This window comes from Takifugu flavidus, chromosome 8 (genome assembly GCF_003711565.1).
Source record: "Takifugu flavidus isolate HTHZ2018 chromosome 8, ASM371156v2, whole genome shotgun sequence".
In the NCBI taxonomy this organism is placed as follows: Eukaryota; Metazoa; Chordata; class Actinopteri; order Tetraodontiformes; family Tetraodontidae; genus Takifugu; species Takifugu flavidus.
Window position 1 is genome coordinate 7,074,062 of NC_079527.1, and position 21,550 is coordinate 7,095,611.

The following is a 21,550-nucleotide window of genomic DNA, read 5'->3' on the forward strand; positions in this document are numbered from 1 at the left end:
GGCTTTGCCATGTGTGGCAATGCTGACATTCTCATTGCACCAAAGGAGGCTGCCCCCCCCCTTTCCTCCTTTATTTGGTTTCAACCCAAATGTGCTACTGAATCTACCCTTCTCCATCAAAGCGGTCTGAGTCTGGCTCAGCCGGTGCCACTCCAGGCAGACATGACACACGACTTCAAACCCACTGAGTTGTTATTAACAACCCGTTCAGTTTGACATCATCTCTGTAATTTCTTCTCTTTTTTTTACACAGAACCCTTTCATTTTAAACTTCATTTGCTCTTTTTATAGTAAGTCGAAGGTAAAACCGTTGAATAACCATCCAGTTCATGGGTAGGGTGCTTTAGGCATTAGATTGTAGGGGTGTTATTACACTGTGGGCTCGTGTGTCTGTTTCTGACCTGCCAGGTTGAGGTTTCCTCTCACATTCATCCATGTCGCGGTGGTTCTGCTCCCGTGACCCTTTGACCTCTGTGGGTTCTGGGTGTCGTTAGAAGAAATTTGAAGGTTAGTAGTTATGTAACATCTCCTGGGGACCCGGGAAGTCACGGTGACAGGTCACGTGACTCAGGTTAACCAGCTTTCTGCCCAACGCAGGGGCAACGGGCCTCGCAAGTGGTCATTTCCAGGCCGATCATAAGTTTCCAAACAGCCAGCGCTTTAGCCAACGTCGGGGGACGCCTTCCCGGTAAATTGGGACCTCATTCACAATATCCAAAGCAAATTACCTTCATTAGGTTTCCGAACTCGTGCCGCTGATTTGTCAAGCTGTGAATGATAATGAAGATGTCTTGTTAATAGAGGACTGAAGATGCAGCCTTTCACAATCAGGATCCTCTTCCACGACGCTCTTATGAATATTTAAGGGTCCTAATTCTGTATATAATTGCACACAAAAGCTGGGCCCTCTCCACAGACTTCAGAAATAAAGCACATAACAGGGGAGACAGACGAAGCTATATTTCATTAATCACTGACATTAATTAACTATAGGATGTTACACTTGCTGCCTCCATGGGAACCGTGAAGGAGGGCGTATTCCAGGAAACTCTACGTCTTTGGTATTTAATGGAAAATCACAGGTATTCTTCCACCCTGAGACAAACTATAAAGCTCCAGGAAACGCACAAAGGTGTACCTATTCTACCTAACTGAGCAGATTTAGAGGAGTAGAAAAAATACTGAGAGTATATAGAAATGTGCAAAATCATCTAAACTTTAGCAAATAGTTACCTGTGATAAATGAGGAATTAGAAATTCATATTAAAAGGCAACTTGTGCTCTGGAGGATGTGCAAGCTGAAGGTCAAAAATGTAACTATGAATGTAAGACTGGTTTAAAACAAAAAAACACTTAGCATCCATTTACTTGAGGGGATATTTAAGAGGAACAGTTTGTCTAGAACTGTACTCACTCTTTAGTGGCAAATCAATTCTTAAATAGTCATAAATTATAATGCAGAATTGCTAACTAACCATTAGGTCCTTGTTTGACAAATCAGAAATGGGCCAGAGGAGTCACATATAAGTAATATTTAACTAATCGCTCATTTCTTATTAATTCAAGATTAATTCCATTAATAGTCAGTGACTTAATAAGCATGAACGAGCCTTAGTTCTTCCCTGTTAATACCTATTTTAATTTAAAAATAGATAAATAAAAATAAAACCCTGCATTCACTTTAAGACGGAGACCCAGATATATTTCACACGGCCATCATGATGTCACCCTTGTAAGCGACGACCGAACCACTTGAGAGAGACGGACGCCCGGCTTTAAGTGAAATAAATGATCTTTTGTGTTTCCTTACAGCAGCGGCGCATGAGTCAGGCCACAGGAGTGGGAAAACAGGAAGCAAATAAGCTCGGCGCTATTGAGATCTTATCTGCCCTCTGTTCCCAGAACAGCTTTGGGGAGTGAACCAGAGTGGATTTGAGTGTCATGGTGGAAATCCTCAGTCAAATAAAACAAAGTGGGGCTGCATCGATGCTCTGTCTTGTTTTATATGATGGCTTGAAATAAATGAACTTTAAATGGAACCTTGGCAGGGGTGCAAGCTATTGATCGATTGGAGCAGGAGCTGAAGTTTAAGGGCACCGCTTTCCCGGGCTGGGGCTGTAACCAGAGTAATGAAATTGATTAGGCCAAGGGAGGGTGACAAGCCAGCAGAGTCAAGCCCTTGATGTAAGGAAACAAGAGTGCCATCTAATTGGGGTGTAATATGGGTCTTTAGAGGACATTAAGCACACAAGTGGCGGAAGGGAACCACTCTGCTGGATGGAGCCAAGATGATGTTGCACCAGTGTTATTATTTTGTAATTATTCACCCAGCTGATCGGATTACGGGAGTCAAAACCCAGAGTCCAGCCAAGGGTCAGCGTGAACACGCGCCGCGGCGCCATTTATAACAACTTTACAACAACTTTGCCTCTGCGTCTTGCCTCAAATCCTGGGGGAAATGATCTTGTTTTAATTCACGCATCCTGTGGTCTCTTCTTTCATCGGGGGATTTTCTTCCCTCGGATCTCGGCGGCGTCAGATCTCCAGATGACTTCATGGAGGATTATTAGAGGCAGACAGGCAGCTGAAGTTGAATAAAGAGCGCTGGAGTAAAAAAGCAAATGCAGGCTACCGGAGGGCCTGGCTGGTTGGGAATGAGTGAGAGGAGCTGGGATGAAGGGGGACACCTGGAAGCACAGTTACTCCTCCTGCTTTGGGGAGAGATTCTGGCAGTAAATCGTATCCTTGGTCGTAGGGTGCTTGTTGAGGGACCAGCAGGCATCCAAATAATTAAACGATGCCGTTTTTAGTCTAGTTTAATGCTTTTTTACCTATAATCCTCATTATAAAAATGATTATTTAGGTTAAATTTACGCCTGGTTCCCCCTTCAGCCTAATTTACCGAGTCTGGACTTCTCCCTGACCTCGGAGCAGACGCGTCCCTCCCGTCTCGCCACTGAACCAGAGTAATTCCGTGCGGGATCATGGGGAGTGCCGTGTCCTCCTGCCTTTAGAGGCCCTGTCCGGCGCGGGGGGGCATTTATCTCCTGGCCTGAACTGTCTCACTCAACAGGACGGCCAGAAGTTACGGTGCATTACAAGCACTTAGCGCAGTGATATCAAGGTTCACCTCCGATTTCCAATCTCAGGCCAGAATAGTGGGCTGGGAGGCCGTCATTAAAAAGCCATTACATGCCCATATTTCATACACCAGTCTGTGCTATGTTTCAAGGTGTTAAAAGCTCAATGTATATTTCCTCTATATTTAAGCGGCAGGACAACGGTGCAGCACATAGCATCCCGCTAGCAGCCATTGACCTTGGCCTAGCCAGCCTTCATTAGCTTTTAGACACTTATCAGTCATAACTGGGTTTGTCCTCTCCGCAACGTTTCCTCCTTCACTTCACTTAGGCCGGAAAATAATGGCTGAAATCCATTTATCTGCCATTTCCAACAAGTGCGTGACATTAACAAATTATCTACTTTTCTCTAAGTATGGCCAAGGTACCCTCTAAAGGATTCCTCCACTCTCCCGGCCAAGGTCAGAGCCTTTTAGACTTTTTTCTTTCTTTTAATACCTGGACCCGCTCTTTCCCATCTTTAAATATTCATCCTGCGCCGGCACGCCGGTCCGACTTTCAACGGCCGCTCTCCGCCGTGTTTCTCCAAACGCGCATCTTTATTTGTTTTTGATTATTTATGCTCCACTCCGACTTTATAACTCACATCCCTTGGAAAAGATTGATCCGAGAGGCAAATGAATCTAATTAGGACCTCTTTCTTCTCTGCTGTATATTGACTTGTTTTGAAAGGTGCCTCTCCATTTCAAGCGAATGTCTCTGGAATGCTCCGTCTCAATCTCTTTAAGGCAAACATTTAAATGCTGATGAGATATTTTAGACTGTAAATGGGACCGTATACAGATCTATAGCCCGGGCTTCATAATGTATTACATTAATTGCCGGATGTGCTGGGTGCAGCTCTCAGGAACTCAGAGGCCCCGGTTGCTTTCGCAGTTGTTCTTTTCCTTAATCTTAATCTTAATTCATTTCAATGCCAAGCGGAGTGCCGCGAGGCCCCTGCCGATGGCACGCTCACGGGCACGGCCTGCCAATCCGGTCGAGGACGGTGCGGGAAGTGACGCGGCACCGTTAGTCAGGAATCATCTCGGCTCCGGAGAATCTTTGTTCTCGACGCGGAAAACCTGTGCTCCTTTTCGATCAGGGAGGAAATGGGGCCTGGCGTCATCTCGCATTCAACCCCCCCCCCCCCCCGCCCAGATCTCTATTCTCAAGGCTCCCACTGCTTGTTCCTGCCAACGCTGCCGCCAGCCTTCGATGTAAAGCCTTCGCGTTTCGCCATTTCTCCACACACCCGATTCCAAAACATTCCCTCCCTTCCTTGTAGTTGGTTCCTATTTAAAATGGTTGTGATTATTTTATTTTGAAATATTAATGGAAGTACATTTGGGGGTGGTTTGGGGTGGCGGGGGGGGGGGGGGGCATTTGCAATTCACATTTCCCTGCATGATTACATTAAGAGTATGTTCTGTCGTGTTTGATTAATGTATTGTGTTTTCTTTAAAACAGGATTAAAATATGAAAACCGACAGAAACGAAGCTATTACAAAGAAAGATCAATTTTTAATAATCTGCTCAAGGGGGGAAAATGGAGTGCTGCTCAGAAATGCAGAGATCGGGATTCTGCGACATTCTGTAATCAGCGCTGGGCCGCGAAAACAAGCTCTGCTTTAAGATTCAGACACAATTAAAATGAAAGGCTGCCAGGCTGAGCTTTTATGGCTATTATGTTATGACGCTTGAATTTGAGATATGACTTGACACGGTTGCCAGGTGTAATAACACATAGTGCATTCACTTTAAACACACCGACAGCTGCCGTGCTGTTAGCATCAACTACCGGTAAAACTGTGAAAACTCGCTCGCTGCAGGTTTGCTCCTAAGCTCTGATGTTTAACCTTGGACAAACACAGCGAAAACCTGCAACTCCAGCACCAGCAGCCAGTTTTGAAATAAAGTATGTGTACCAGAATAAACGTGGGCTTCCAATTCCACTGTCAGCCATTTAGCTTGACCATGGGTGACTGTGAATTAAAAAGAGGGGCCTTTATGTGCGACCCCGCAGCACAAAAGGCTACATCCATAACTTACAGAGACAGGGAGGCCATTAGCCGCCACTGCCGGGGCCACCTTTACATAATACGGTGTGTGTCCACTAATCACTGAGCTGAAAAGTCAAACTGTGTTAAGTCTACATCACACGCACGCACGCACACACACACACACTTCCAGAAGATCCAGCGGTGATGACATGCTCCTCATTTGCAGCCAAGGTGTTTAGTGTCCGATCCACTAAAATAGTTCTAATCAGTTAAATTTCACTTATCTTCATCTCACTTTTATCACCTGAGCACATGACCTTGTGTGTGTGTGTGTGTGTGTGTGTGTGTGTGTGTGTGTGTGTGTCTTCACATTTAATGCATATTGAGCACCAAAATCCTCATTCTACTCGTGAAGTGGGGCCATTTTGCTGGTCCCCGCAGCTTCAAAAGACCATTTTAGGGTCAAGATGACAGAGATTTAAGATTGAGGATAGAGTTGGGTTTAGGTTGGGGTTAAAGTAGGGGATGGGATTAGTTAGCATACCGTAGTTTGGGTAAGGACCTGGGTGATGTATTATGTCCGTGAAATTCACCTAGGTATGAATGTGTGTGTGTGTGTGTGTGTGTGTGTGTGTGTGTGTGTGTGTGTGTGTGTGTGTGTGTGTGTGTGTGTTTCCCCAACCAAATGTGATCCACATGGGTCGCAGTGCTGGAAACCAATCCAAATGTCTCCAAAGAGCCAGTCGTCGGTGCTGAAGGAAATAACGACAACAAAGGGGGTCAGAGGAACCAGAACCACATGGACCGGGCGTGAGGCTCAAGGAGGATGATCCAGCAACACACTCTGCGCAGCTGTCAACACAGCTGTGTGTGTGACGCTTGTGTAAGCTGCGATCAGTCTCAGGGCCCCGTGTTGTTCTTTATTTTTATTGGAGTGCTTTGTGTGTTTACTTCTCCTCTGTGTACACATCAGCGGCACCTTTTATGCTCGATCACATTAGAGTAATATCTGTGCGGAATCGTATTGAGGACCGGGGACGGTAATAATTCCGAGTGAAAAATGATTGTCTTTGATTTAACTTATTTAAAACGGCGAGACTCCAAACAAAGTTGTGCAGGAATCAGGTGAATGATACGGCGTGTGTGCTGCTTAAAAGGGATTTGCAAGCCATTTGGCCAGACTGCTCTTCATATTACCTTAATGTCTCCCAAAAGGCCCAAGCCAAGAATGAATTATTGATAGGCATCATATGGATCGCACGCCGTGGCTCCACATGCCTATTAGAGGGTTTTGTTCATTCATTTACGCTAGCTGGGATGGCTTCCTTGAACGGCGCATCACTCTTCTTCTTTTACTTTTATCCATTAGCTGTTAACAATAACAACGATTTTATGCCGGTCACAGAGTTTCCAGCAAACAGTAAAAACAAAGTACCATCGCGGGAGCGTCGTTTGCCTGGTGGTCACACTTCATTGGCTGAAATTTGACCCGCGACGTCTCTGGTTAGCCCCGGCTCCACTTAGCTTTCCCCTCTTCTCTACACAGAAATTAGAAAAGGGGAGAAACGACAGCTGGAATGATAATTGCGAAGTTTAAAAAACAGAAATCTAATTGTGCAAATCTCCCCAGAGACTAATAGTGGACTATCTTATAAAAGGCAGAGAGTATCTCTGCAATGATTTATTGCTGAATTCCAGTCATTTTCAATACATTATAGTTTCCAAATTGTGTTTAAATTGAGTGTAGAGGAGAAAAGGCCATTAGGAGATGCAGAAATGAAGATTATATTTAAATATTCATGCACTCTGTACCTTATTATTGAATCTGTACACTAACAAAATCAATATTAAGTGCAGTTTGACATAAATTTATTTATGAATTTCGACTTTCTAAGTACTTGTGTTTTTCACTCAAAAAAGGATGAGCATAATGCTGTAATGATATCAAAACAGCGTGTCAGGGTGCATTAGTCTGGGAGTTTATGAACCCGCACATAAAAACTCAGGAGCGCTGCGGTGGAAGCGCTTACTCGGCAGAAATGTCGCTTTTTACAAACATCAGTCATTTTACGGCCCCGTATCGCCCGGGCGCTGCTCGGCTGCGGGTGATAGTTAGAGAAAGATGTAGTCATCTTGTTTGTTCCTAAATGAGATCTTTGCAGCGAGCCTACTTGTATTAAGGCCCGGGAGTGGGACCCAGTGTAACATTTAATTAAAATTGATGCCTCTCGCCGTGCCCAACCTGTCCCCCCGACTTCTTCTTGTTTCCAGGCCACATCTTTGTTTAGACAACAGCCCAATGTGACGTTTATGACATGAGGACGCCGTGGCTCCGAGGACTCTCTTGTTGCTTGAGACGGGCGAGACGCCGCCATTGGCTGCCGCTGAAAGCCTCAAGGAGAATCACGGATATACTACCAGTAATAAAATATCAATGTCTCCTCTTCTGGTGTTTGTGGAAGCTCGGGAAACACTTCTCGTCCGTCCTGTCGGGCTCAGCGCACACGTGTGTGTGTGTGTGTGTGTGGTGTGTGTGTGTGTGTTGGGGGGGTGGGGGGGCACTGTTGGAACAGTAGGCTGCTGCGTTTTCTTTTCTCTTTATAGAAATGTGAGCAAAGTTAAAAGGCTCTTTATTGGAGGAGCCGCATCTCTGGACACAAGATGATGCCATAAAAGCGAGGCGATATTGAAAAGCAAAGCATCAAACTGAACCCAGAGCGGGAAGCCATAAATCATGCAGAATCATAGCCCCTCCGCCCCGCCTTTAAAATCATTTAAACAGATTCAGAAAGCCTGATTCCGCTCCGGACTGTCTGTAAGCACCCGTATAAAGTCTTTATGTGCCCGAGACACAGAGGATGTAACCACACAGATCCTGTTTGGGAAGGGGCGGGGAAGGGGGGGGGGGCTCGTCCTGGGAAGCTGGTATCACAGAGAGGAGAAGAGTGGGTGAAGATCAGGGAAGATTCCTCTAATCTGCTTTACAAACCTTTCCAGCTCAAACACTGAGTTCCAGGTTTATACGTCTCAATCAGAGGGCGAGTGCATCTCTGATGGAGGCCCCCGATTTCCGTATTTAGAGAGGTATCAGCTGCTCTGCTTAAGCTCAGCGGCGGATAACCACGTGTCCGTATCAATCAGCACGCAGCCGTGCACGACCTCCGCTCGAGTGCTACCACAGATCAGGGAGGAGGAAATGGATTTATTACATCTAAGGGAAAATCTGAGAGCGTAATCAAATTCACGAGGGACGCATGGGGAGCGCGGCCTGGCGCAGGAAGTAGCCGTCCGTGAAGCGTTCAGGTGCTGCTTTAAAGAGGGAAAACACAAACTTTAGCACCAGAGACCAAGATGTGGAGCTGCCTGGCAACAAGGCAGAACATGAGATGGACAGATGTCCAGGAAAAACAGGAGAAATAACCTCACTGAATGTTGGCGAGTGTTTAAAAATATCCAAATGTGAAATTTCCTTTACGTCCTGTTTCACTAACTTTAGTAAAATGAGGGTTGTTTTCATGCTCTAAATGTTTTCCATAAATGAGGCGACTAATTGGATCCAATCATAGCGTCCGTGTCTTCTGCAGTTTGTCCCTTTTGTTGGGTTTTGAGGCACCAATAGAACCTGAAAGGATCTGCTTCTGTATTAAAGTGCATTAAAATGGGTTTCAGTGGCCAGAGACGTCATTTTACTGTAAATCTCAGCTGGAATAAGAATCAGGTGAATGAAATCAGGTTCAAAGGTGTGAAGTTTAGTCAAAAGGCTCAGACGTTTAGAACTTTGGCTGCGGCCCATCCTGAGTGTTTCCAGCCTGGTCCTATGAGGGGTAGGACCCGCTTTCTCCCCGCTTGTTTACATTTTCTCCTCCCCGGAATATCAATTTTACACATTCGGTGACATTTGAGCGGAACGGTTTTACAGCGTTGTCAACAGAGACGGCAAAGTTCTAAATGTTTCTGATGTATCTTCCGTCTGTTCCCGAACCCTCGGTCCCGCCTCAAGCTGCGTTCGCACAAGAAATGGAATCGTAAAAAAAGAAAGAAAAAAAGCGTTGAGGCTAAATGAAAAAGGGGCATCGTAAAGCTGCATTACGCTGCAGTGGGCTCCCGCACACCTTCCATTCTTATCAATATCAGCCTTCATCTCATCGTGCATCCCTCATCTCCACCCTCCAGCACCCGGAAACGAAGTATAAAAGCTGTAGAAAGACGTTAAATCAATCATTCCTGTTGCACAAGATAAGCCTTTAAACACTAAAGGACCAGATCGCCCCCCCACCACCACCACCCTCCTTGTTGACAGTCTGCTGCTGAGGATTAGCACCATCCACAACTATATATTATTTGCAGAAGAGCTTAGTGAGCAGAGCCTCAGCCTCTACATATAAGTCAATTTATATTAAAATTTCCATATGTGCATTTTCTTGTTACCCTCAGCATGCAAAACTGGTAGTTACCAGCAAATAATGCATAATGCACTCCAGGCCGCGCATCAATAACTGCATTTGAGCTTTAAAGGGAAATGTGAAAAGGCAGGGCATAAATACGGCCCGCGCAAGATATACAACACATTAAACAGGGAAACGTCAAAAATATAAAGATGGCTCTTTGCTCCAGAGACAGCAGGTCATTTATCTCTAAAGAGGAGGAGGAGGAAATAAAAAGCTTTACCTCCCAGAGCTCCTTTTATATTTCATTTACTAACAAAGTCAGGTTATCTGCTCCCTCTCCATCCGACGGAGACGGCAGCAGGAGGGACGGCATCAGATGTTTACATCTCTCATTATCCGAGCTTCCTTTTACACCCACATGCGAAACGCTCTCCTGGTTCTGCCGATTTCACAGTCTGCTCGGGGTAAAACACACAATTAGCGCCTCATTTCAACCGCCAAATAGGCCTTTTCTTTCTATTTAAGATCCACCGGGGAGGGGGGGGACGGCAGCAGTCACTTAAAGAGCAGTAGTTTGGGGATACGGAACGTGCCAGCAAACACCTCCTCCGGGCACTTTGGTACACCACATAACACGTGTTCCTCTCTGCTGGCTGGCTCGGAGTGGAGGGGATGCCGCCCAGCTTTGTGGTGAGGTGTACTGTTGCTTCTGTTGCATTTTCTCCCACTGGTTTGACATTCAAGATCGCTCAATTATGTATGAACGGCAAGCAATATCCTTTACCATCAGGCCCTGGCGTAATATATTTCATTTTCAGGGGCTGTGGAGCACAATCAGACCCTCTGTGTAATTACGACTTATTAAAAATGATTCCAAATTATCAGCGGATCTGCGGGCTGGCGTCTGGGCCCGAACCCAGAGCTGCTGCTCCGTGTCATCCGCGGCGCGGCTCCCCACGGGTGGACGGCGCGCCGACAAAGATCCCCGTCCTTAGATCACTCGACACCACAAATTAATTACACGGAATCCGGGGCCGCCATTGTGGCTGTGAGGGCGCGAGGAGAGCACCTCCGGAAGCTGCGTTCGCCTCCTCTTTCCTCGCTCTCTTCAGAAATAAGTGGCTTTGGAGAATAGCCGTTATTGGAGAGGCACCCCGGGCGACTTGTTGCGGTACACTTTGAGCACTTTCGTGACTAGTTTTGGCTCCCCGGCGCACAGCGGCATAATGAGAAAACACAGTTCAGCAGAGAAAAGACATCTCAAACAGCATGTTTACCCTTCACACAACATGGAGGAATTAAAAATGGATGAGCGCCCCATCCATTATTTCAGCCTCCAAATGGCAAAATCCGTATAAAGCTCTGAGTATCCGTCTGGGTGAAAATAAATAAATCAAATATGCACTTCAGCATTTCCTGCCTCTCCCCCCCCTGCATAGGATGCGGCGTGGTGCTGGCGGAGGACACATCCTGCTCTTGAGAGCGTGATAAGCTTTCTTACCGTGTATAAATAAACCAAGAGCTTGCAATTAGCTTTCTCATCTTTTCTGTTAATTCAAATGATTTTGTCACATTTTCCGGGGCCGTGCATATAATATTTAGGCCGCCCTCGTCGCCCCCCCACCCCCGCCCGCCCCCCCCCGCCCTCGCGCCCCGTCCTCCCCGCTGAATTCCCCTTATCTGAAGTATTCTAATCTGCAAACACGCTGGTGTCAGAAGTGATTTTGCTGTAAAGCCACTAATTATATGCAGCATCAGTGCGATGCGAGGGTGGGGGCACGTTAAAAATTTAGCATCACAAGACAAATGGAAAAATGCGTGCGGAAACAAGCAAAAGAAGCATGAGCGGTCGCAGTCTTCCGATGAATAATGCATGTTTTCCCCCCTGCCTTCTTCACCAAATCTGGCCTCGGCGACACCTAAAAAATGTGTTCCGTCTCGCTTTTTTTCCAGCGTTTCGCACGTGCATCCACTCACCGAGGCACCGCAGGACTATAGGGAGCATTGTTCTGATTTCATTAGCAGCCTGTGTGCACGCAAGTGGAAAAACAATAGGAGGATGAAAAAAAAAAAATAACGGCTCCGTAGTGGGAACAAGTCTTTTTTTTTTTCGCACGTCAACACGTCTCCTACTGAAACAAGAGTGCAGCAGCTTCTTTTTTTAGGCGAGGCCTCTTCCAGCTGCAGGACATCGGCACACTGGGAAGATCTCACCTGTTTGTGACGGAACGTCGGCAGCTGTTCTGCAGCTGCCAGCTGCGTCGACCGAGTAATTGCACCTCAACCGTCGACGCATCGAGCCGACGGCAGCTAGCGCGACCCGCCCTCTGACCTCTGTTAACCGAGGTCGACACGGCGGGGGTCAGCGTCGGCGAAAAACAACTCTGTTTTATTCCGAAGGAGTTTTCCTGGCTCCCTTTACGCAGTAATTATATTCCAAATCATTATGTGTTGTAAAGTCTATTGACCCCTGGTAAACTTATATTTACCAAGCTGGAACAGTTAATGAAATAGTCTTTTAATTAGTCCCCATCTTAAGGGTGGACTGTCTAAAGGGTGGGGGTGGGAGGAGGTGGGGGGGGGGGGTTGTTTTGTTTTGGCTTTGAGGTTGACTGAAAGGTGCAGATCCGCCATCCTGAGATGAAGCGGGAAAATCTTAATTAGGACGCGCGGTTCAGCTGCCTAAAGTCGAAGTTAACGCCGTTGCACGGGGGGGGGGGGGGTGGGTAGGCTGGAGGAAAGGGGGGGGCACCTGCAGCCGAGGCCTAATCCTGAGGAGTCCAGATCAATGAAAGAATGCCATAATTTCTTTCTTTTGTTGTATTTCTTCTTGTTTTTTAAACGCAAGCTCGTTTTTCAGGCTTGACTGATTGAAAGTGGTCCGACTACTCAAGGTAACAACTAAGTGTGTGTGTGTGTGTGTGTGTGGGGGGGGGGGGTCCTTTTCTTTCCTGCTTGTATAATGCAGTCTTTGGCAGGCTCTCCCTTTGTATCAAATACATTAGGACGCAAATGCGCGCTAACTTAAAAATGCTCATGTGAAAAAACACGGAATGTATTAAATTAATGGTCTCTTTTGCCTGGGGGCAGTAATGAAAAGGGACCCCCAATGAGTTCATTTTTCACGGCTTTGGTTATGCGCTCAACACTCTAATTGAATTTCAATGTAAGTTTTACAAAGTCTTTATTACGCCGACTCTTGATGTAAATCACATGTGATCTATCGCGGGACGTCGGCCCATTAAGTCCTTTAATTGTGACATGCACTTCCTGCGCACCTCATGCTTTTATGCCTTTTCCTCCTTATCAAAATTGTCAGTTTCGTCTGTTATCCGCGACTCTTGAGCGCGGGTGGAGGGAAGGGGTCGCCGTGCACTTCCATGAGAACAGCGCCTTAAAAGAAGTAATTGCTCATCTCCCCCACGGTGGGAGAGGGAACAGCAGCCGACAGCCTGAGTAGACTCACGGATACACCAGTCAGAAGGATTTGCCAGATGCTGGCAGACGGCTGCACGCTGCAGTTTTATTTGGGAAAAGTGTGTTATTAGATCATCACGAGAGGAGGAAAAAGGACTTCCAAAGACCCGATGGGAGGCTTTTAGACAAATCTGCTCTGCGTTTCCAAATAAAAGACAACACATTCAGGGTTTCCTCCATGCTGGGGAAAAAACCGAGGAGGCTCCGGGCGGGCGAAGGTCTCGGTCACTTTTCTACGTCTCCATCTAGTGTTTCTGCCTCTCGAACATCCTGAGAGGAAAATAGGAAACCGCGACCTCCCTTTTCCTCCACCCTCAAGGAGATAAGTCTAAAAACATCAAACACACGGATGGACGGAAATCTGATTCAGTGTCTGTATGTTTTTCATCGACAGCGTAGCTGCGTGTGGGTGCGCGCGTGTGTCTGAAGTCGCGGGGCTGAATCGAGCTGATCATTAGAAAGGGGAAGAGGCTTGACCTGATATTTCCTCTGTTGTTTGCTCAGGAAAGGGACGTTATTGTAAAAGGGCCGTAAAGATAAATAAGCTCGCCGTTTCCATGGCAAAGGCACAAACAGCGGCCGCCGAAGACAAAAGAGCAGAGGACAATAAATCCAGCACTGTCAATTTTGTTTAGTTTTCGGAGTGTTTTTGAGGGAAATATGGTTTCAAAACAAGAGGCCACATCCATTTTTCCACAGGGAAAGGGAAATCAGATCTTTTCGCTGTGCTTTTTTTGTCTGACGGAGCCTCGGTTCGGTCGTGTACATTACTTTCCAGGCCGCGCCGTCCTGATTGGTAATAGGAATATCTGACACCATTTTGCCTCCGCTTCAGGAAGCTCCTTGTACAGCTGTATACATGTTTTTATAGCCTCTGAAAGAAAGGGTATTGTCTTTAAATTCCTAAGAATACTCTGTCCAGCCCTGAAATTTTAAGTGGAAAACCATCCCAGGTCCTGTTTTTTCACAAGCTGAACAATCAAGAGTGACCCTCCCCGGTGGGGTCAGGAAGAGTTCATCTGACCCCATCAATCCATGAGAAAGCTACCATGTTTATTACCCCCCCAAAAAATAACTATCCACTTCAGTTTTTGACATATTGCTCAGTGCTGGATGTTTATCATGGAGGAACTGCCCTCTCGAGAAGGTCTCATCACTCAGCAGAGGTACAAAAGGTACCAGAACACCATACTGGTGGCCAGCACAGCTCCACAGGACCTTTCCCATTGACATTTTTAGGATCCTAGATAACCTGGATTGAAACATTGAACTCTTCTGTGGTGTGTTGTGCTCCGCCTCATTTTTCCAGATAATGCATTGAAGCCACCGCTCTGGTCCTCCAGCATCGTACAGACCAGTTTAAGTCTCCTCAGCTTTTCACAGGTCTGTTTCTGTGTGTGCAACATCCAGCCCCTCTGGTCTCTGCTGTTCTTCCATCGATCCAAACACAGATGAAGGGAAGCTTGTTGACATGAAATAAAGGGTCCTTCAGCCCACATCCCCACTCCTGGAGAATTCTGGAAAAGCTGAATCTTTCCTTTTTTTCATTCAAATTTGGGGGTTGAGAGAAAGTTTTACTCTGGTTATTTCGGTGGAAAAGCAGCAAAGTTTTCCAACATCTTGATGATGAAGTTTCTGTGGTGGGAAAAAAAGGGTTTCTGCATGAGCAATGCTTAAATATGGCTCCCCTGCACCACTTTTGGTCATTCTTCATTTTAAAACGTTCTTCCAGGATGTTAAATAACATACTTACTCAACCTGGAGCTGTGTTTTAGATATCTAACCCCTTTAACTACTGGCCGCTCGGTGAAACGTGTCACCTTCATGCACACTGCGCTTTTTTTAAAGGAGCAATCGAGACCAGAGATTAAGGCTGAAATTCATAGATGACGAATTTCTCAATGAGGGAGAAAGAATTGATGAGATTCCTGTACTTTTGTGGAGGTTTAAACCTCTTTTTAATGTAGGAAGGCTATCAGGGATTCCACAGCGTCATAAAGCAAAACCTCTCCGTCGCTGCCCTCTCCGACAGCTCGCCCTGCAGTCTCATCGCCGGGGGAGACGAGCCCCCCGTCACCAGTGAGGTGTGATGAGGGACCGGCCTTATCGCTCCAATACAAGAGCAAACAGGGGAGTCTTTCCAGCACGTTGTCTCACAGAGCCGGGATCACTGCCCTCCACAAAGCCCCGACACACCGCCAATCCCAAACACAGCTTTATCTTGACAGTTTGCCGCGCTTTGTTTGCCTTTTCTGTGAAGGCCGGGGATGAAAGCGCCGCCTCCGTGAGCCGTGTGTGATGAGATGTAATTGTTAACGTTCCCTGCCTCTTTTTATTAGCCAGGCATACACAGGCGGCAGGTACGGGCCTTCGCAGTGATGTGGAGGACTCTCCCCTCGCTGCTCCTGTGTGTTACTCAAGTACTAGTTAGCGCTAAGGTGGCAGGAGTGGAGCCCCGAGCTCGTTGACATCGGCAACAACAACAACAACAACAAACAGGAATTGATGGCGAGTGTTTATTATCTGGTTTAATTGCTCCTCATTTGGAGGATCTGACAGTTGCGGTTAATGAGAGAGGGAGAGGAGGCATGTGCTGCTGGCAGCGAGCGTCATGGTGTACGACATGTATGCATGCACTCGCGTGCCCGTGTGTGTGTGTGTGTGCGTGTGTGTGTGTGTGTGTGTGTAACAGGAACACAGGAATGTTGAAAGTGTTTTGTGAATTATTAAAACAGACCACTGAATCAGGATTATTTAAAATCCAACCAAGAAAGGTCTGAACTTGTGACATCTCACAAGTCAGTGTGCTCACGCACACACACACGCACGCGCGCACACACACATCCACACACTCCTGCAGGGCCGGATCTTTGCTCCTACACAGGCCCAGACCCCAGAGCCAGAGCAGAACAGCCAAATGGAGCCTCTTCCTCGCTGTTTCATCTGGGCCACAGCAGCTCTGGCTCTGCTCCAACTAGGGACCTCCCTGACATCGTGCACTGTCACGCACACCCACACCCGATCGCGACCCAACAGGGAGAAGCATCGACGCCAGTAGGCGTTGTGGTGGGAAGCAGAACGTGCATTGATGACATGGCCAAACGAAAGCGCCACCTCCGGCGCCATCCGATGCTCTTCTCCCCCTCCATTCATAAATTGCTGTTGGAGGAGGACGGACCGAGTTAAACGGGCCGTACCCGGGCCTTTTACTGCTCCAGCTCAGTGGGCCCACGTGGGAACAATTATCGGTGTACGGGAGTTTGGCGAGGGCTCCGTAGCAACGTCTGCGTCTGTTTTTGTTTACCTTTGGCTGCTGCTGGATAATGTCACCAGCACATCTGCTACTGTGCAAGGCAGCCGTGGTTACATGCGTGGTTGACCCGTGATTCTGTAATTACTCGCCAAACGAGATGAAGAGGTCCAGCAAACCACTCAAAGCTGCACAAAGCCTTCCTCCCCACCCCTCCTCTTCTTCTCTCCAGTGGCATAAACCCCCCACCCCCACCCTGAGAGACGGAGGGCTGGCAGCCAGCAAGCAGAGGATGCTGAAGTGGCATTTAATGACCCAAAGTTGTCCACAACAGTAATTCTGACTTCATTTCGGTGCCATTAAATTGTCAGTCAGTTAACGATGCTCTCTTCCTATTACGCGGGATCAAATGTGGTTATTCTCGAACGAGCCGAGATGAGACGCACTTATCAGGTTTCCTGATCTGATCTGGTTGCTCGTTTGCGGTCACGTGGCAGCTCGGTTTGTCACCCAGGGCCCGTTCACCCCGAAGACGCCCACCATTCTAAATAGTCCATCAAAGCGGCCCCGCGGAGGGAGACGCCATAAGAGGGGTCAGATCGGGACAAGCATGCCGGGCCCACATGGATTTATAACAAGACAACATCTAAAGACCAACAGTCGCGTAAACAGGGCTGCAGTCGGTGACACGAGACAAAAACCTTCAAAGTTGATCCTCTGAAAGTTCCAAATTATTGAGCGTTTCTTTTTTTTTGTTGTTCCGCAATCAGAAGGAGGGCAATCAAGACCGAACTTGTTTATAATAATGATGAGTAATTATGAATAATAACAATGAAGACCATATATGGATCACTACACAGAGGCGGCGTGTGCGGGGGCTGGGTGCCACCATGCTTAGCATCTCCCAGATGTGCAAACCATATGTTCTGAGAGAAATTAAAAGAAAAAAGAGAAGAAAAAAAGACAGACATGAAAGGAATTTGCAACTTGGAAAAAGCAGCAAACAGTCAGTACAGATAGCGTTATGGCCAAAAAGAAGCCACATGAAAGACCCTATTTATTTTTAAAAATTTTTGCACCACTTATTCCATTTCCTGTTCATAAGTTCTCCCAGCAGATGGTGACCAAAGGCACGTGGAAGTTTGGAGTTTCTGCCTCACAGCCCGACGTATATGATGCATGTAACGGCGTGAAGCGGCGCCTTTATCATTTACAGATGCTTTGGTGCGTACCAGGAGGTCACCACAGCAGAGGTGAACAAAAGGGTGGAAACAAAACCGAAACACGCCATATTCAGTTATTTTAGTAAAGAGGATCTGTTTCAAATCTGCGGTTTCGTATGGAAAAGTGTTTATTTCAAATCACAGCTGGCAAAGATCCCACTGTATAATCAACAGTAACATTTAGATAACCTCTTGGAAATTACAGCATCTTGACAATTAGGTTCTTGTGGCTGCTTATTTTTAACTAGGCATGAGATATTTGTGTTTTTAAGGTAAATTCATGCCGAAGTAAGGTTTGTTGGGACAACAGCATTGCAAATATGTATTATTTATTGTCTTTTCTGAATAAATCATGTTTCATCAGGCACTTTGCTTCCATGTGATTTTATGAGCTGCATATTGTGGCAAGTTGCCCACCAACTAAAACAGCCTAACAAGGTCAAATATATTTTGTTATAGTTAGTAGGGGGTGATTCGTCAAGCATAATTCCTTTTGTCCCCCTTGTTGTTCACTTCTCATTCCCCAAACAAATAAAAAAAACCTATTTTTCACTCATAACTACAAATAAAATCAGTGTATGTACAGTGTTATTGAACGTAATGCTGTTGGCAGACGAAAAGAAGGCCATTTTCATCGCGAAAATAGATCAAATGTGTTAATTTCCAACATCTGCAGACAAGCTGTGGGTCCCTCTTCAAATAAGACGGAAAACGCGTTGAACGCTGCCCTCTACTGTCGAGTCGGTGTACTGCAGCAGATACGCGAAACTCAAGGGCAAACGTTAACAGTTGTAAAACAAATGCTGGGAGTCTTTTTTATGATGGCATAAAGACATTTAATTGGTCAGCATGGCTGTCTTTCTATGTCTTATTAATACTATGCATTAGAATGTTCACAATAAAAGAGGTGTAACTACATTGCTGCTCACTCACTCAAGTTTCTAATTCTACCAAATGAACTTCAGCTGCTGCTGATGGTCTTTGTCTCCACTGGATGTGGTGAATTGTCGGTATTGCGGCTCAGCTAATGACTCTGAACGTTCGGCTGCGGTCGGTGGCCCGAGCAAGGCCGGCTCTGCATTCATGGTCACATTTAGAAAATCCAGCTTGGTTCTTTCAGTCGCATTATTGGAGGCGGCGCCGTCGCCACCAAACACCACAGACGCATTTGCAGCTCGCTGCGCAGACGTAGCATCCATGTGGAGGTCAGGAGTGCTGTTCTCCAGCTGCACGCGCGTCTCTTCGCGTCTCTTGAGCAGGGGCCCATCTGAGGGCCCAGGAGAGGTCATGACCCCGTGTGACACAACAGGCCCAACTGTGAGTATAAAACATCAGATAGATAGATAGATAGATAGATAGATAGATAGATAGATAGATAGAGATAGATAGATAGATAGATAGATAGATAGATAGATAGATAGATAGATAGATAGATAGATAGATAGATAGATAGATAGATAGATAGATAGATAGATAGATAGATAGATAGATAGATAGATAGATAGATAGATAGATAGATAGATGCAGCTTAACATTAAACAGCTTTAATGTGTAAAGTTAGATGATGACAGATCGACCGAGCAGCAAACAAAAATAAGAGTCTGGCATGTGCAGTAAAACGGCCATTGGATGAATCATATCCTGCAGTAATTAATCACCACTTTAGTTTTATGTGTTAATCAGCAGCAGGCTCACCTGTGCATGGCAGTGTGTTCTCTATGCTCCACTGCATTTTGTGATTTGTCTCTTTGAAGGAGAGCAGCACACCGACCCTGTAGAACGGCTGCAGGAGGCGTTTGCTGTCGGGGCAGGCCTGTAAAACAAACCCCCGGCTCAGGCTCGGACCCTTATTGGGGAAGATGCAGTGAAAACAGGAGCCCGTCCTGCTGACCTTTGTCTGGAGTATTTGGGCCGAGGGGATGGTGAGTGTCACAAACTGGCTGGTCTCCTGCACAGTGAAACGATCCGTCTGGTTCACCGACACGCTGCTGACTGTCAGCGCTTCGGGGTCATGGCTGCCTCGTTTGGTCAGACCCACGTGCCTTTTGAGAATGTGCAGCACAATGTCCTCTTTAATGGAGGTGGTCACTATAATACAGGGCAAAATGTCCTCAAAAGTGTGTATATTTATTATAATACATTTTTTTAAAAGTATTAGTATTAGACAGGTTGTAGTTTCTTCTTGCTACTAAAGGCAGCAGATTACCTGTTGGACATATGGCTTCCATACTGTAGGCATACTGGCCGCTGACTAGCTTCAATGCCAGGAATTCTCCTACATTTCCCAAAACCTGCATCAACAACAAACAGGGCAAAATTATCCAACATCCGTTGCGATGCGTAAGCAGACCACTAGATGGCGGAATTGAACGTGTTGAAGATTTACATCGACAGGGCTCAAGACCTCCGTCCTCCTGCCCTGAACTGAGACGTTCGTCCCTCTCACAGCGGTGCTCATCTGGATCAGGCTGGCATCCTCCAGAGCAACAATGAAGTCGCCCAGAGACAGAAACCACTGCAGCTGCGTGACCAAACACACGCTCAACAAAGATTTACCTCCAGACGTCCAAGCAAATAAAGGATTGAGGCATCAAAATAAATTAGTACCTCATTTCCCCAGTTGACATTGGGAACTTCTCTGGTCACCTAATGATGGGAACAAACCTGATCAAAATCTATGATTGAAATGATCCAAATACGACCATGGCATGCTTACCTGGATAAACTCTGGGTCACACTGGATTTGCTCTCTGCAGGGTAGCACAGAAACCACAGGACACTTCATTATAAGCCTTGGAGACCTGCTTCTGAAGCCGTTTATCCTCTTCAGATTCAGTACAAGTACATGGTATCCACGCTGAATGAGAGCCAGAGATGTACCAGTGACGAAGCTTGGCCGCAAATGTCAAAATCTGTGAATGCAGACTAGAAAATGCTCCGACAGTTTGACAAACCTGATGCTGCACCGAGCAGCCAGAGTAACTGGCTCTAAAAAGGAAGTCATTGTTTGAGTCTTTGTGCAGTGAGAATCCACAGGCAGACAGCTGGAGGTTCAGGTGATCCAGAGAGGCAAGACTGACTGTTGGGAAAAAACCTGATATTCAGCTTGTCTTCAGTGTGTGTGTGTGTGTGTGTGTGTGTGCGTGTGTGTTGTGGGGAATCACCTTTGCTCTGTAAGGTCTCTGACATCCAGACTCTCAGTTCTTGTGCTCTTGCACTGTGGATCGTCGTCTCCATATATTCAGAAAAACACGTCACACCTTCTGAAAAGACACAAAATACAAAAATGCACCACATCCTGCGAGAACACCGGGAGCAATAGTGTCAGTCAAATAAATCGGTTCAATATACCTGATGATGTCGGCGTCTCAATCAATTCTCTTTTTTGGACAGGAGATGCATCCCCCAGAATAAAACGCAGTACAAAACTGTAGAAAGAACCCTAACGTGAGATGTTATATCAATAATAATAAATTTGATGATGCTTAAAATGTATTGTACTCACACAAGTCTGCAGAAATTTGTCTTGTCCATACCGCTTGCCCTAAAAGAAATGCCCGTAAGAAGTCTGATCCTGTATTTGTAGGCAGGTGGGGAAACAGGTGTGTTTGCGTTGCGTTTTTATGTGTAAGTGACAAAAACTTCAAAAAGAACCATCATTGTCTCCAAAAGGTCTTTAAAACGATTTAGCTGCATCTATTCACTTCCTTAGATCTTACTTCTTTTTTTTACACCCACATTCCAAAGGAGAAGAATTAGGTATCATAGTCGTGCACTATAAAACATTTTATTCCATTTTTAGATGTTCATTTATTTAACATTATTCCCACTGCATACTTTTGTTTGGGTTCAACGTTCCGTTGAGCAGTTGGGGGGAGATCCAACAAACTAATCTTTGAGGGTTGAAGGATTGAAACGCTCGTTCAGCAGAGGTAATTGTACAATATTAGAAAGTAAAAGATTTAGCTATATTACAGGTGAATACACCCTTAAAGGCAAACTACTAGTGAAATTTATTTTTAAAGTAAATTTCTCCACCCCTACCAAAATTCACAATGTACTCTGCCATCGGCATGATGTCATCTGTTGA

General features: G+C 46.1%; 1 protein-coding gene across 5 annotated transcripts; it reads right to left on the reverse strand.

Annotated features, from left to right (window-relative positions):
* Nucleotides 1-17,570: 17,570 nt before the first annotated feature.
* c8h1orf127 (chromosome 8 C1orf127 homolog) lies at nt 17,571-21,538 on the reverse strand. 5 transcript variants are annotated; one of them, XM_057040989.1, is made up of 11 exons: nt 20,966-21,538; nt 20,812-20,888; nt 20,625-20,723; nt 20,415-20,539; nt 20,177-20,317; nt 20,068-20,106; nt 19,847-19,981; nt 19,667-19,751; nt 19,352-19,548; nt 19,156-19,273; nt 17,571-18,727 (listed from the first exon to the last, which is right to left on the reverse strand). In XM_057040989.1, exons 1-11 carry the CDS (start codon nt 20,992-20,994, stop codon nt 18,408-18,410), a joined length of 1,365 nt encoding a protein of 454 aa, XP_056896969.1. In that variant the 5' UTR covers nt 20,995-21,538; the 3' UTR covers nt 17,571-18,407. The 5 variants fall into 5 exon arrangements, with proteins under 5 accessions (XP_056896969.1, XP_056896968.1, XP_056896966.1 ...); XM_057040988.1 differs by having other exon boundaries at nt 17,571-18,775; XM_057040986.1 differs by having other exon boundaries at nt 17,571-18,775; nt 19,156-19,548; nt 20,625-20,720.
* Between the last annotated feature and the right edge of the window lie 12 nt (nt 21,539-21,550).

What these genes read in the sequence shown, in the direction of transcription:
- c8h1orf127 (XM_057040985.1), bottom strand. Translation starts at nt 20,994, where the DNA reads ATGGACAAGACAAATTTCTGCAGACTTGT. An exon ending in GTGACCCAGAGTTTATCCAG is followed by an intron (nt 20,107 to 20,176) that starts GTAAGCATGCCA and finishes TCCCATCATTAG; the next exon opens with GTGACCAGAGAAGTTCCCAA. An exon ending in GAACACACTGCCATGCACAG is followed by an intron (nt 18,776 to 19,155) that starts GTGAGCCTGCTG and finishes TTATACTCACAG; the next exon opens with TTGGGCCTGTTGTGTCACAC.